The following is a 16,407-nucleotide window of genomic DNA, read 5'->3' on the forward strand; positions in this document are numbered from 1 at the left end:
ATCCGCCTTTTCTGTCTTGACCAACACTTCAAATTCATCAAATTTATTTACTATACTTCTTGGTGGACGGCATCTATCCAGTTATATTAAAGGAGCTAGCAAAGGAAGTAAGCAAACCCTTAGCCATAATTATGAGAGCTTCCTTGGACTCAGGGGAGGTACTCATAGACTGGAGATGTGCAAATGTGACCCCAATTCACAAAGGAGGATCAAAGGCTGACACAAGTAATTATAGACCTGTGAGTTTAACTTCTGTTCCAGGAAAATTAATGGAAGCACTGGTTAAAGAAGCACTGCAGGATCATCTAGACAACACTTTAGTTATAGCTCGGACAGAATGGTTTTGTTAAGAAGTCTTGGCTGACCAATTTGATTGGATACTATGATGCAGTCACAAAAGAACTGGATGCAGGGAATAACTTTGATATTATATGCTTGGATCTTAGAAAGGCTTTTGATACTGATGCACATGGAAGACTGCTACACAAATTGGAGCAGTGTGACATTGGAGGCAAATTGCTGCTATGGATAAAGGGGTGGTTGAGGGGGAGAAGACAGAGTGGTAATCAATGGACACTGCTCATCGTCGACTAATGTTATTAGTGGAGTCCCTCAGGGTTCAATGTTGGGTCCATTATTGTTTTCTGTATTTATAAATAATATTGATGATGGTATATCAAGCTTAATGTCCAAGTTTGCAGACGATACAAAGGTCGGCAGGGTTGTTAAGGACACTACTGATGCTTTGCTGCTGCAACAGGATCTGGAAAGGTTGAGCAGATGGGCTGAGAGGTAGAAAATGACATTTAACATTGACAAATGTAAAGTACTACATATGGGAAACAGCAACCCCAGAGCAATGTATCAACTCTGTGGTACTACACTGACAGTGGTAGAGAATGAAAAGGACCTGTGTGTAATTGTGCAGGCAGATATGAAGTTCTCTGAGCAGTGCAGACAGGCTACAAGAGTAGCTCATGGTGTCTTACCAATGATATACAGGAATTTTTTTAGCAGGGATAAGGAGGTAATTATTCCCTTGTATATGGCAATGGTCAGGCGACGCCTTGAGTAATGTATACAGGTGTGGAGGCCTCGTTCCAAGAAGGATGTAGAGCTGCTGGAACGAGTACAGAGAAGGGCAACAAGATTAGTGAATGGAAAAAAGGGTTGCTCTTACGAAGAAAGGCTTAAGTTTTGCAAATTACAGTGTCTGAAGACTAGGCACTGGCGAGGTGATCTGATAGAGGTGTATAAATCCTTGAATGGTTTGAGCATGCTCAATGCTGATGGGATCCTGCCTCTTGCTCAGAATAATCACCTGAGAGGGAATAAATTCAAACTGAGGAAAGACAGATGTAGGATAGATGTGCGGAAATTTGTCTTTAACCAGCGGGTAATTGGTTGGTGGAACAGACTTCCATCCATTGTTGTGGAAGTTGATAGCCTAAATAAATGTAAGGCTCAGCTGGACAGGTATTTCAAACAAACGGAAGGGTGAAGTGGAAGTTTTTTTTTTTTTTTTTTGGCTGATACTACATAAGCTTGCTTTCTTGCATCATATGCCTCTACTAATGCTAATCTCAGGATCCGCTAGACCCTCAGGATACCAAACACCTAAACATCATTGCTGACCAGGTACACCCTTTCATGGCAAAGATCTTCCCCTCTGACAGTTTCATCTTTCAGCAGGATAATGCACCACCTTGCCCAGATTGTTCGAGACTGGTTCGCGGAACATGAGGAAGACTTCCAGGTATTGCCCTGGCCCCCAAATTCCCCAGACATCAATCCCATCGAGCATCTGTGATTTGTGTTGGAACAGCAACTCCGATCTGCAGGTTAAGTGTTGGTACCAAATACCACAAGCCACATTTAGAAATCTTGTACCATCCATGCCTCACCGGGTACGAGCTGTTTTGGCTGCACGTGGAGGTCAACATCATATCTGGTAGGTGGTCATAATGTTTTGGCTCATCAATGTATATCCATATATTTATTTTGCATTTGGGGACAATTCTCTGTGACTAAGACCTTTACTATGATCTTACCCAAATACATATCTATTGAATTTTTTAAAATAAAATTACTGTTCTGTTTCTATTTTGGTTTTAACCTCAAAATTTCATCACTGCACCAAACTCAAAATATCAGAGTGGTCTGCCACTATCATTCATTTTTTAGAGAGAGAGAGAGAGAGAGAGAGAGAGAGATAATCTTTATTACCCTTCACGGCCATAAAGCCAGGGGCTTACAGTTTCCCAAACTTCCGGGAAAATTGAACAATTAAAAATTTACAAAAAGGTAATTTTAAACAGAAAACATATTATAATACAAAGGAGAGAACTCCTTACGAGAGTTAAATCTGCTTGAGCTGGCTTAACATCGAGATAAGAGAACCAGCTCAATCAGACAGGAACAGATGCAAAGTATACATCAGTCATTGCTGATTAGTCCTACTCGTCATAATTTTTTTTCGGTAAGTCCGGTCAGCAGCGAATTTGTTCAGGTCGGCGTCCAGTGCCTGGGTTTGCTTGAGCATCTGCTGAGGAAGGAACCTGTCCGAGAGATGGAGTCGTGCTGAAAGCGAGTGGAGCTCGGGATTGGCCCTAAGGGCAGCAGGGGGGATCCTCCAGCCACAGGTATCCCAGAATGAAGGTGTTGCCATTATGCCTGTTAACATCTTGACTGTTGCTAGGAGGCGTTGGTCGTCGACTAAGGTGGGAAGCCGTGGAATTCCGAGAGAGTTGGCAAGCTGTGTGGTCCGAATCAGATCTGGAAGATTGTGTTTCCTGTTGGCCCACTTTAGGAGCCAGAATTCTGTGGCAAAGAGTGGTTTCTTTATTGACGGTGCCGCTGACGCCCAAATTTCAGCAGCATAGAGTAAAGGTGGAAAGATAACTGTTCTTATGTACCTCACGGTTATCTTTTTATCTGTGATATGAAGGAGATGTTGTTTTGCTATCCACCGGAGTCTTGAAGCACGTGTGAGGAGCATATCCATGTGGGCGTTGAATCGAAGTTTTGGGTCGAATACAACGCCCAGATCACGATGGCTGGACACAATTGGGATGAGGGTGTTGCCGACCGAAGGCTGGAGAGAAGAAGGAGTTTGCTTCAATGAATACACCATGAATTCGGACTTAGCAGGATTGATCTTGAGCCCAAACTGGCAGAGGTAAGATGTGACTGTGGTGAGAGTGTTGTTAATTTCCACTTTCACCAGATCTAGGTCTTGACCGGGGATGATGGGAGTGAGTATCTTGATATCGTCCGCATAGCTTAGTAGACATCGAGAATGTGCAACCAGTGGGAAGATAATGGATGAAAACAGAAGGCCCGAAAGGACCCCTCCTTGTGGGACTCCTGCAGTGACGGATCTAGTAAGGGTGCGATCTCCTGCATGAAGCTTTATAACTCTGTTATTCAGAAGAGAGGAGAGAAAGCATAATATGTTCCCTGTGATCTGGAAGTGGCATTCCAGGAGAGTGAGAAGTTGGTATACTTGGACGGCATCAAATGCAGCTTCAATGTCTAAGTAAGTCACAGCTAGTTCCTGCCTATTCTCCAATGCTGACAAGATAGTATTTGTGGTGGCTAGCAGATTGGTGATCGTTGATCTGTTTGGAAGGGAGTAGTGAATTTGGGCTGGATTACTGGGCAAGATCTGCTTAGTGAGGATAGGGAGTAAGGCCTTCTCCAGAAGCTTCAGTAGGCTGGAGGAGTTGGAGATGGGTCGGAAGTGTTTAGGTTTCGATGGCGACTGAACTTTGGCTAAAGGTTTGATGAGATAGTTTTTCCACTGCTGTGGGAAAATTTTGTTCGAGAGTAACTGGTTGAAGATAATTAAAAGTGGCTGAATAATGTACGGACTTAGACATTTGAGCATGAATTGGGGAACTCCATCATCACCGGTGGTTGACGAGGCAGGTAGAGAATTGATGGCTACGATCAGCTGTTGTTTTGTAATCTGAATGTTGTTCAACACTTCTTGCTGGATGGGCTATGTTAGTAGAGCTAGATCTGAGTTTGGCATAGGATTACGGTTAAATCTTGTGACGAAATCGAGCCACAATTCAGGATCGAGTTGTAAAGGAAAGTGAGGGTTCACTTTCTTGTATGGAATTTTTCCTTTAGCCAGCTCACGGTTAACGTATAATTTGATTGCCTCAGATTTCAGGCGATTAAATTGAGTCCTTAAGGACTCGATTTTTGGTCCTTAAGGCTTGTTACAGACAATCTCTCCGATATGACAAGCTGGGGCTTGCTACCTGGGAGTCTAAAATTCTGATGGGAATGATATTCAGGTGATAACTAAGTTAAGTGGACCGAATTTCAATGAAGTCCGGTCATTTTGTGGAACCTTCACAATGGTGAGACTAGTAGTAACCCTTAGTATAACCCCTGTATGCAAGTCCTAAAATACTGGAGGTGATCTCCTAGGTGTGAATCAATGTAAGCAGAAGTCGAGGTGTGGTGTCCATACCACACCGAGGAATGCCACTCCTGTGTGTCACTAGGTAATACTAGATGGCAGATGACTCTCACTGACTGGTTTAATACCACCACTTTGCTTATTGAGGCTTGAAGTGGTGAAACCCATCTAGTCTCTTCAGCAAAGCTGCAAAACAGTGTTCACCCCATCCCAAACACATCCACTGAACTGGACCTATTAGCAACTCTCTGGAAGGCATCTGGATCAGATAGTGTATAATCCCACTGCCTATAATCTGACAGAAAATGACCGGAGGGAGCCTGAGTAGCGTGTATGTGAGGGGGTATTGTTGAGACTACGCAATGTCAAAGGGCTGGGTATATGCCATATCAAAAATTTCATTACTTCATACATATCTCCCTCCATCTTTTCTTTATTACTGAATATATCAAAAACAGTCAAACCTCCCAAACACGTCCTCCCTCATTCATTTCACAAATATACGTGGTCTCAGCTCCAATCTCAACGAGGTCCATTTTCACTTAGAGTCTGCCAAGCCCCAATTATCTTTTCTGACAGAATCCCAATTATTGGTTTCTTCGACCATTAGTTACCTCAATTGTTCTACTTAATCGCTACACAATTCCTTTCGCTTCAAAGGTGGTACTTGTGCATATGTCTGCCCAAGTATTCCTTGTTCGTCAGAGACTTAATAATTTGGAATCTCCTCTTTTTGACCTTCTCTGGCTTAAAATCTCTCTACCCATTGTGTCATTTTCATCTGTTTCCTCTATTGATCTCTCAATTCCACTAATCACTAAGAAATCTGACTTCAATTTCTTTGAAACTCTACTTCCTGCAGTCCAACTTTCCTAACAATGAGGTAATTTTCCTTGGTGATTTTAATGTTCACAACTCCAGCTGGCTTCAGGCTCTAGTCACATGAACCCAGGTGGATGCAGAGACGTTTGCAATTACTAATCACCTTGCACAGATTGTTCATTTACCAACCAGAATACCATACAATCCTAACCACTCAACACGCTTGATCTTTTTCTCGCTGTTGTTGTTGTTATTTGGTTTTTAGGAGCATTAGCAACTAAGGCCATATTGCTCCGGGATATGTGGTGGTCATTCCCTGACCTTTCCGCATTCTCCACATTTGGTGGTGACGGGCTCGAACCCCAGTCTAATCAAGAAGCGTGTGCTACGCACTGCTGCTCCTTCCCACCTGGCTACGGAGGCGCCGGCTCTTTCTCTCGCGAACAACCCTTCCAAGTACAGTCAAAATGAGTGGACCTCTAAGCACCTCAGATCACAACTTGATTGATGGTCTTCTCCAATGGAGCACTTTTTTTTTTTTTTTTTGTTAGTTGTTGGCACATCGGCTTCTGTGGGCATAATGCACCTCCCAAAGTTTTTTTGCATTTTACTCTGATCCAAGCACGAGGCGGCATTCAAACCTGCAACCTTCGGGTTGCCAGGCAGGCACTTTACCCACCTGGCTAACCCAGTTGGCATGGAGCCTTTTCTTATGGTCATGCTCAGCCTCATGTTGTTTGGCATTACAAAAATGCAAAATTTCCATTCTTCTTTTTCACTGGCTCGATTACTGATTTAAATCTTATGAGGTCAATGTTTGCTCAGATCAGGTCAGGGAAATTATTCTTGTAGGGATGAAATCGTTTAATCCACACTGTGCCATAAAATCTTGTCCTTTATCTAAACCTTGGTTTTCCAGTAAATGTACTAAGACTGTTCAAGCTAAAAAAATAAAAGAATATTGCATATTTCAATTGTCTTGCATCACAATCCCCAAATTCATTTTCTGCCTACACCAAAGCTTGCAACAATTGTAAAGCAGTTATTAATCAGTCAAATTGGATTTTGAACAGGCTAAGAGTACAAAACTTGCTTCTTGGCCAAATGGTAGGGGAGCATTCTAGTCTCCTGACAAAGTTAGTAGCTGCAACTTTTGCCCATCTACTCTCCCACCTCTGTTAAAACCTTATGATTCTACTGCCACCTCAGCTAAAGATAAATCCAACTTACTAGCATCCTACTGTTTTTCTAACTCTTACTGACGAGTTTGGTAAACTACCTCCTACCATTCCCAGTACACTCCACCCAATGCTTACTGTGACCTTTTATCAAAAGGATGTCAGAGGAATTATGAACAATCGTGATGCTAAGAAAGCTCCAGGTCCTGATGGTAATTCTTCAGTTGTTCCCAAACCTGTGCTCCTGTCCTTCATCACCTTTTAACACTTTCTTTTTCCATAGGTGTTTTTTTCTTCTGCTTGGAAATTTGCTTGTGTCCAGCCAGTTCCTAAAAAAGGTGACAAATCCCTCCTAGCCAATTATCATCCATTGCACCTCTACTCTTTCTAAAGTAATGGAGAAATTTATAACCACCAACTCCACTATCTTGAAACCTTCCATTTGATCAATAATCACTAATGTGGATTCCATCAATGTCGATCCACTAGTGATATACTGACTTATGTTACCTGTCTATTAGAAGACGAAATGCACAACGCATAATTTCTTATGGGTTTAGGTAATTAACTATATAACATCGGTGTAGATACACCATAGTTTACTCATAAATTTGAACTACGTATGTAGTGTAAAGGCATCGTTTTAATTGTATCTCATATTGTGGGTGCCTTCATGTTGTGGAAATAACTTCACAACTGTAATGGCATGTTGCATTACCAGGGTACCTGCCCACTCACTGATGATGAAGCCAACTACCTTTGAAACGATCGTCCGGGTGGTGGTATCCACTGAAAATAAATAACAGTAGCCTTCTCTACTAGAGAAGCGATATTTATTTGAAGTATCTCATTGTGAAGGCGCCCACAATATGAGATACAATTAAAACAATGCCTTTACACTACATATGTAGTTCAAATTTATGGGTAAACTATGGTGTATCTACACCGATATTATATAGTTAATTACCTGTCTATGGACTGCATCAATGGAAAAGTTTTGGTGAAACTTAAGCAGCTGCATTTGATATTTCTAAGGCTTTTGATCATGTCTGCCAAAAATGTCTTCTAAATAAGCTTTCATCTTATGGATTGCCAACTGTTTTTTGTAATTGGGTATCCAGTTTTCTCTCTGACATCCCATTGTGAGTGACGATACATTGCTGTCTTCTAACTGCTCCACTATTCCTGGTGCTCCCAAGGTTCAGTTCTTTCTTCCACTCTCTTCCTCTTGTATATTAATGACCTTCTTCCATTAACCAGATATCCTGCCCATATTTTTGTTCATGACAGCATATTGCAGTCTGCTCTCTAGTTTGAAAAACCTTACCCTGCACAAACAGCTTCTACTTCTCAAATATTCCTACCAATTCCTTAAATGTTGATTTCCAGGAAATTCTCCAATGGGGCAAAGAAAACTGAGTTAATTTCAATAATTCTAAAACTCATTTCTGCCTTGTCTCACAATGAGTGATTCTTCTGCATCTATGATTATCTTCAATGACACTCAGATTTCTAGACAAGATCACATATCTCTACTGGGGATTACCCGACTTCTAATCTTTCTTGACATAAGCACATCACAAATACTGCTTCCCCTGCATCTATAAAACTGGGCTTGCTCTTTTGCTCTCTGTGTTACTTTTCCTCTAAACAGTTATTCACTCTGTACAAATCTCAAATCAATCCTACTAATATTATTCCCACAACTCGGGTAGTGCCTCATAAAAGAGGGCAGTTAGGTTAATTAATAACATCTCCTACGAAGTCTTTCCACTCTGTCTCATACACATTCTATTTCTGCTGCATGACTTTTCTATTGACACTTCCCCGTGTGCTGTTCTTCTGAATTGTCTTCTATAATTCCCCCTCTCTTCCAAACCAGTACAAACACATGTTGCAACCAGTCAACTTCATTCACTGTCCAACTTCAAACCCACAAACCAACTTTTCTTCCTCCTCATTTATCCCTTCAGCTTCCATTTTCTGGAACAGCCTCCCTTCACATGCATTTCCTGAATATTACAATCTACAGAAATTCAAGTCTAATGCCATCTTCTCAACCTTCAATGCATACATGGTACTAAGCACTATGAATTCTAATACTTTTCATGTTTGGGATTTTCATTAAAAAATTTGAGGTTTGGGTTCAAATTTTACATTCACAGTGGAATTCTTAAAGGCCTCTTCATTTGGATTTGTACTCAGCTGATCTTAGGCACGTGGAGCAGTCCTCCTCCTCAATGAATTGTTCATGGTTTTTCAGCTCACACAACATGCAAATCAGTCCTGATCATACCTGTACAGATATAATGCACAATAATTCAAATAAACTGGAACATTATGAAAAAACAGTTGATGCACTAAAAACCCTCAACAACAAACTATCAGCATGTTCTTTTTAATTAATATCAGAACATTAATAACTTTTGAATGTTTCAACTAACGTTAATACTGAAACAAGCTCAGAAAACCCTCTCTAGTAGGATTTTCCAATACATTAGGAATTAGTGGCAAATGATGCAAGAAAGCAAGCTTATATAGCATTAACCAAAAGAAAAAAAAAAAAAAAACACACACACACACATTTCATCCATCCTTACGCTCCAAGAATTTGTCTAGTTCTTCCCTGAATTTATTCAAACTATCCACTTCTGCAACAACAGATGGAAATCTATTCCAACAATCAACCACCACTCGCTGGCTGAAAGCAAACTTCCGCACACCATCCTTCAACTTAAAATGTCCCCTCATGTGTGCAGTCTCAGCAAGAGGAAGAATCCCATTCACACCCCAGGGGCTCACATCTGGTGAGTATGGGCATGGCACACCCAGGGTCCTGAGCTGGATATTATCATTCTTCTCTTCTTGGTGATTCCCTTTTTTCTGTCTGTCTCTCTCTCTCTCTCTCTCTCTCAGGGTGGCTCAGGATTTTTTTTTTTTTTTTTTTTTTTGCTGGTGCAGCATAAGCCTCAGGCTTCCCTGCACCATATAGTTAATAATAATAACATTCAGCTTACTCAATCCATTTAAGGCCTTAAATACCCCAATCAGATCACCCCACAGGTGCCTAGTTTCCAGATGCTTCAATTTGCAGAACTGAAGCCTTTCTAGGTAAAAGCACCCTTCTGTTCCCTTCACCAATCTGGTTGCCCCTCTCTGCACCCATTCCAGCAGATCTACATCCTAAAATGAGGCCTCCAGACCTATATCCAATGCTCTAGATGTGGCCCAATCATGGCCTTGTACAAAGGGATAAACAATTAAAACAAAGACAAATGATAAAAGATCAACAAAGGAGAAAATAGAGATAGTGATCAAACTAATAATAACTCACCTGTAAATACAAAACACGGATCATATAGAGAAACAAAAGGACAAAAGTTCCAACCCATCTGAAAGCAGAATATGGTGTCCATGAATCCAGTAAATGCTGATATAGCTAGAACATAAAGAAATAAACATTAAAAATATTTTCAAACTCAAAAACTGAATTTATTTTACATTAAATATATTCAACCCTTTGGTGTTAAATTATGCCTGAAGATTTTACAGTCCCAAATTTTAACAGTTTATATCTTCATAGTTAATTTATCTCTCAGATACTTCACATGAAATTCTATATCTGATATTGGACTAATTAGTTTTAAATACATTGCCATCTTAATTAATCTTCAGCTGCTGAAATGGAATGTGACAGACACTGCTTTTTTATTTTTTTAATTATTATTATTTTTATTTTTTTGTAAATGAAATCAAATCCTCCTGTACACCTTTCCATTATTCTCTAAATGAATATACAATATATTGCTATTTTCGTTTTGAGATTTTATAAATTAAAAGAAATCAAGTTTTTGTTTGCATTTAATAGATGTCATGCATATGGCATATGTGAGATGCCAGTGAGAGCTATATAATCTTGCCACAGAGCTTTGGTTTCACTGGCTTTGCAGAAACTAAATGCAAATAGCTGACAAAATACAGATGTTCACATTGCATTTACCAGAAGCCACGTGAAAGTCTGTATATTTCAATTCTGGGGACCTTGAAAACATAAAAAAAAATCACTAAAACATTTATTATTATTATTTTCTCTTGCTTATTCTTGTTCAATTTTTTTGAAATTAAGTTTGGCAAATCATAATTAACAGAACACAATTTTCAAGTAAGTAAAAAAGCTAAAAATAATTTTTCATAATTAAAATAAAAAAGGTGTCTCACAGATGCTGCACATGGAAATGCATTTGTTCCATTTAGGGCGCAAGAAATGGTAGGTTTAAAGGGTTAAGACTGTCATTAATTCTGGAATATCAGTATCAATATACTAAACAATTGGAGTCCCCAAAGTAGAGGAACCTTTGCTGATTATATAAATATAGTAAAAACTCGATTATCCAGTTTAACAGGGATATAAGATATCTATCTGGATAATGAAAAATCTATATAAAAAAACGAAGAAAAAAATAGTTTTACAAATTTTAATACATGTTTTATTAAAAAATAAATAAATAATTATATAATAATAATAATAATATACATAAAGAAAATTATTGTTTCTTGAATAAAGTCACCGACTTTTGATTAAAAGTTGTGCTCCTTTTCATAGCTGCCAAGTCACTCACACTTTTTAAAAATAAAAGTTGTCTTGGTCATATTCTTCCTGTCTCTGGAACTACTTCATAGTATCCTCTAAACATTGGAAGGCTTCAGAATGTGAAGGACCAATATTTTCGCTCTTCATTATCTTCTCAGTTCTGTTCCTGTACTTCCATGTTTGACAAGGACTTGATTATTTCATCGTTGTTCAAAATTTAGAATCCACGTTCATCAAAATCATAATTTAACCATGCACTGACATCTTCTTCATTGCATTCTCTGCATATTGAAATTTGTTTTAATGTTTCAGTGACTTCTTTTATAATGTTTTCATTTGTGTTACTTCCATTTTTATGTCCCCTCAGGAATTTATGTCCCATCTGGGCAAGAGCAAGAATTGCATCAGCACTGAGCTTGCTCAAACCATTCAAGGCTTTATACACCTCAATCAGATCACTTCGCAGGTGCCTAGTCACCAGACACTGTAATTTGCAAATCTTAAGCCTTTATTCGCTAGAACAATCCTTTGTTCCATTCACTAATCTTCTCTGTACTCATTCCAGCAGCTCAACATTACTAAAATGAGGCCTTCAGATCTGTATACAGTACACAATCTGTGGTCTGACCAGTACAAGGGGATAATCGCCTCCTTATCCCTGCTAGAAAAATTCCTGTATATCATTGACAAGACGCATTGAGTTACTTTGCAGACTGTCTGCACTGCTCAGAAAACTTCATATCTGATTGCACAATTACCCCCAGGTCCTTTTCATTCTCTACCACAGGGCATAGTACCACTCAGTTGATATGTTACTCTTGGGTTACTGCTACCCATATGCAGTACTTTACATTTGTTAATGTTAAACTTCAGTTGCCACCTCTCAGCCCATCTGCTCAACGTTTCTAGATCTTGTTACAGTAGCATACTGTCATTAGTGTCATTAACAACTCTGCCAACCTTCATATCGTCTGCAAACTTAGACATTAAGCCTAATATACATTTATCAATACCATTAATAAATACAGAAAACAACAATGGACCCAACACCAAACGCTGGGTGACTCCACTAATGACATTGGTCGCCACTCTCTGTCTACTCCCACTCAACCATCACTTTATCCATAGCAGCATTTTGCCCTTAATGCCACACTATTCCAATTGGTACAGTAGTCTTCCATGTGCAACAGTATCAAAAGCTTTCCTAAGATTCAAGTATATGGTATCAAAATTATTTTTTGCATCCAGTTCCTTTGTGACCACATCATAGTATCCAATCAAATTGGTCAGACTAAGACTTCTCCTTAACAAACCCGTGTTGTGTCCGAACTATAAATGAAGTGTTGCCTAGATGATCCTGCAGTGCTTCTTTAACCAGTGGCTCCATTAATTTCCACAGAACAGAAGTTAAACTAACAGGTCTGTAATTACTTGTGTCACCCTTAGATACTCCTTTGTGATTTGGGGTCACATTTGCACATCTCCAGTCCATGGGTACCTCCGGAGTCTAAGGAAGCTCTCATAATTATGGTCAAGGGTTTGATTACTTCCTTTGCTGCGTCTTTTAATATAACTGGATAGATTCCATTCACCACAGGTGCCTTAGCATTAGTAGAGGCATTTGATGCAAGAAAGCAAGCTTATGCAGCATCAGCCAAAAAAAAAAAAAAAAAAAAAAAACCACTTCCACTTCACCCCCTCTGTTCGTTCAAAATACCTGTCCAGCTGAGCCTTAAACTTATTTAGGCTATCAACCTCCACCACAAGGGATGGAAGTCTGTTCCACCAACCAACCACTCGCTGGCTAAAGGCAAATTTCCGCACGTCTATCCTACATCTGTCTTTCCTCAATTTGAATTTATGCCCTCTCAGGTGATTATTCTGAGCTAGAGGAAGAATCCCATCAGCATTGAGCATGCTTAAACCATTCAAGGCTTTATACACCTCTATCAGATCACCTCGCTGGTGCCTAGTCTCCAGACACTGTAATTTGCAAAACTTAAGCCTTTCTTCGTAAGAGCACCCCTTTGTTCCATTCACTAATCTTGTTGCCCTTCTCTGTACTCGTTCCAGCAGCTCTACATCCTTCTTGAAATGAGGCCTCCAGACCTGTATACAGTACTCTAGGTGTGGCCTGACCATCGCCTTATACAATGGAATAATCACCTCCTTATCCCTGCTGGAAAAATTCCTGTATATCATTGACAATACTCCATGAGCTACTCTTGCAGCCCGTCTGCACTGCTCAGGGAACTTCATATCTGCCTGCACAACCACCCCCAAGTCCCTTTCATTCTCTACCACTGTCAGTGTTGTACCATAGAGTTGATACGTTGCTCTGGGGTTGCTGTTTCCCATGTGTAGTACTTTACATTTGTCAATGTTAAACTTCATTTGCCACCTCTCAGCCCATCTGCTCAACCTTTCCAGATCCTGTTGCAGAAGCATAGTGTCAGTAGTGTCCTTGACAACCCTGCCAACCTTTGTATCGTCTGCAAACTTGGACATTAATCCCGATATACCATCATCAATATCATTTATAAATACAGAAAACAATAATGGACCCAACACTGAGCCCTGAGGGACTCCACTAATAACATCAGTCCACGATGAGCAGTGTCCATTGATTACCACTCTCTGTCTTCTCCCCCTCAACCACCCCTTTATCCATAGCAGCAATTTGCCTCCAATGTCACACTGCTCCAATTTGTGTAGCAGTCTTCCATGTGCAACAGTATCAAAAGCCTTTCTAAGATCCAAGTATATAATATCAAAGTTATTCCCTGCATCCAGTTCTTTTGTGACTGCATCATAGTATCCAATCAAGTTGGTCAGGCAAGACTTCCCCTTAACAAAACCATGCTGTGTCTGAGCTATAACTGAAGTCTTGTCTAAATGATCCTGCAGTGCGTCTTTAACCAGTGCCTCCATTAATTTTCCTGGAACAGAAGTCAAGCTCACAGGTCTATAATTACTTGTGTCAGCCTTTGATCCTCCTTTGTGAATTGGGGTCACATTTGCACATTTCCAGTCTATGGGTACCTCCCCTGAGTCCAAGGAAGCTCTCATAATTATGGCTAAGGGTTTGCTTACTTCCTTTGCTGCCTCCTTTAATATAACTGGATAGATCCCATCCACCCCGGGTGCCTTTCTTGTGTTTATCTTCAACAGTTTCTCCTCCACTTTACTCCCAGTTATTTCAAGATTCTGTAACTTACTGCTAGAGTTGAATACACCTCTGGCATTCCCCTCGCTGAATAACTCCTCATGTGTTATTGTCGATGCAAAATATTCATTTAGTTTGTTAGCCACCTGAGCAGGATCATCAACACTTGACCCATCAATATCAAGTGGACCAATCTGATTCATCCCTTTCCTTCTAGAGTTTACATAAGTAAAGAACTCTTTGCTGTTTTTCTTTGCATCCCTTGCCAAGGATTTCTCGTAATCTGCCTTTGCCTGCCTAACCTCCTTTGTAACTTGGTTGCATATCAACTTGTATCTATCATAGGCTTCTGTGTCATGTGTTAATTTGTAAGTATCCCATGCATTTTTCTTCTCTGCCATATGCCTCATTAGTTCATCTGACATCCATTTTGGCCTAAACCTTGAACAATATTTCTTAGTTGGTATGTAAAGCCTAGTAGCTTCCAAGATAAGTTCTATGAATTAATTTCCACAGAACAGAAGTTAAACTAACAGGTCTGTAATTACTTGTGTCACCCTTAGATACTCCTTTGTGATTTGGGGTCACATTTGCACATCTCCAGTCCATGGGTACCTCCGGAGTCTAAGGAAGCTCTCATAATTATGGTCAAGGGTTTGATTACTTCCTTTGCTGCGTCTTTTAATATAACTGGATAGATTCCATTCACCACAGGTGCCTTTTTTATGTTTATCTTCAACTTTCTCCTCCACTTTGCTGCTCTCAGTTATTAAAAAATCATTTAATTCACTACCATAGTTTAATACACCTCTGGTATTCCCCCTCCCTGAATAATTCCTCATGTAAATGTAGATGCAAAATACTCATTCAGTTTGTTAGCTACGTGAGCAGGATCATCACCAGTTGAACCATCGATATCAAGTGGACCAATCTGATTCATCCCATTCCTTCTAGAGTTTACATAAGTAAAAAACTCTGCTGTTTTTCTTCGCATTCTTTGCCAAAGATTTCTTGTAATCTGCCTTGGCCTGCCTTACCTCCTTTGTGACTTGATTACAGATCAGCTTATAACTTCCACAGGCTTCTGTGTCACCTGTTAATTTTTAAGTATCCCATGCATTTTTCTTCTCTGCCACATGTCATTAGTTCATCTGACATCCATTTAGGCCTAAACTTTGAACAATATTTCTTAGTAGATTTGAAAAGCCTAGTAGCTTCCAAGATTAATTCTTTGAATGTTTCACATTTAGAATTATCTGTTGGTAACATCATCAGTTGGTCCCACTGTACAGACTTTACAAACTATCTCAGACATCCATAGTCACCTTCATAAAAGCAAAAACCCTTCCCTTTACCCCTGATGGTAGTTACTCCTTTGAGTAAATCCCACATCAGCACACTGTGATCACTGCCACCTAGTGGTTCCTTTATCTGCAGATTGGTTACTCCCTCTGGTTGCCTCCCGAACATGCTGCTGTAGAAAACAATCATCCAATAAATCCACTAAAGCTCTGCTAGTGTGCAAATGACTAACCCACAAGTGCCAGCCAATATCTGGGAAATTAAAATTCCCCATTATAACACAATGTCATTTACTGGCCCACTATTTCTCTGTACAGCTGTTCATTATACTCATCAGAGTCATTAGGCCTATAGCACTCCTACTCTCAACTTGGTTTTCCCAGTGCTTATATCACACCAAACAGACTCAACACTGCACTGTCTACCCACATCACCTTGATGCACTTCCTTAGATTTTATGTTTCTTAATTAACAGCATAACCCCTCCTCTCTTCCTAACCTGGCTATCCTTCCTGTACACATTGTACTCCCAAAATTCCAATTCTGCATTCCTTATTTCTGGGTGACACCACGTCTCTGATATCACAACAATATCTGCCTTTGGTGTTTTGACCAGCACCTCAAATTCATCAAATTTCTTTACTACACTCCTAGCACTGGTGGACACGCAAGTATACATGCACCTATTCTTATTCCTAGCTACCCTAACACAGCCCATGTATTTACGTGTTCCACAATGATTCCCAGCAGTCTCTGAAATCTCCAGCATTTGTTTTTTTCAGGCTGCTGCTCATTCCAATAGAAGCAGTGCAAGAATCACTTTCTCCTCTGCCAGCAGCTACTGTTGATCTATTAGGCTGTGTATTCCCCCAAGCTAGCAGTTTTCCGACCCAGTTAACACTGCCTCGCTAGC

General features: G+C 40.0%; 1 protein-coding gene across 3 annotated transcripts in view; it reads right to left on the bottom strand.

Moving 5' to 3' along the window:
* The window catches only part of LOC150085283 (protein RER1-like), a 105,636-nt gene that overhangs the window by 49,060 nt on the left and 40,169 nt on the right, over nt 1-16,407 (bottom strand). For all 3 annotated transcript variants that reach the window (XM_090373129.1, XM_090373126.1, XM_090373127.1), the window contains one exon: nt 9,770-9,874. In XM_090373129.1, coding sequence (XP_090229255.1) covers nt 9,770-9,874 — 105 coding nt within the window. The remainder of the gene's footprint in view (nt 1-9,769; nt 9,875-16,407) is intronic.

This window comes from Mastigoproctus giganteus, chromosome 5, assembly GCF_048544385.1.
Source record: "Mastigoproctus giganteus isolate SK-2022 chromosome 5, ASM4854438v1, whole genome shotgun sequence".
Lineage (NCBI taxonomy): Eukaryota > Metazoa > Arthropoda > Arachnida > Uropygi > Thelyphonidae > Mastigoproctus > Mastigoproctus giganteus.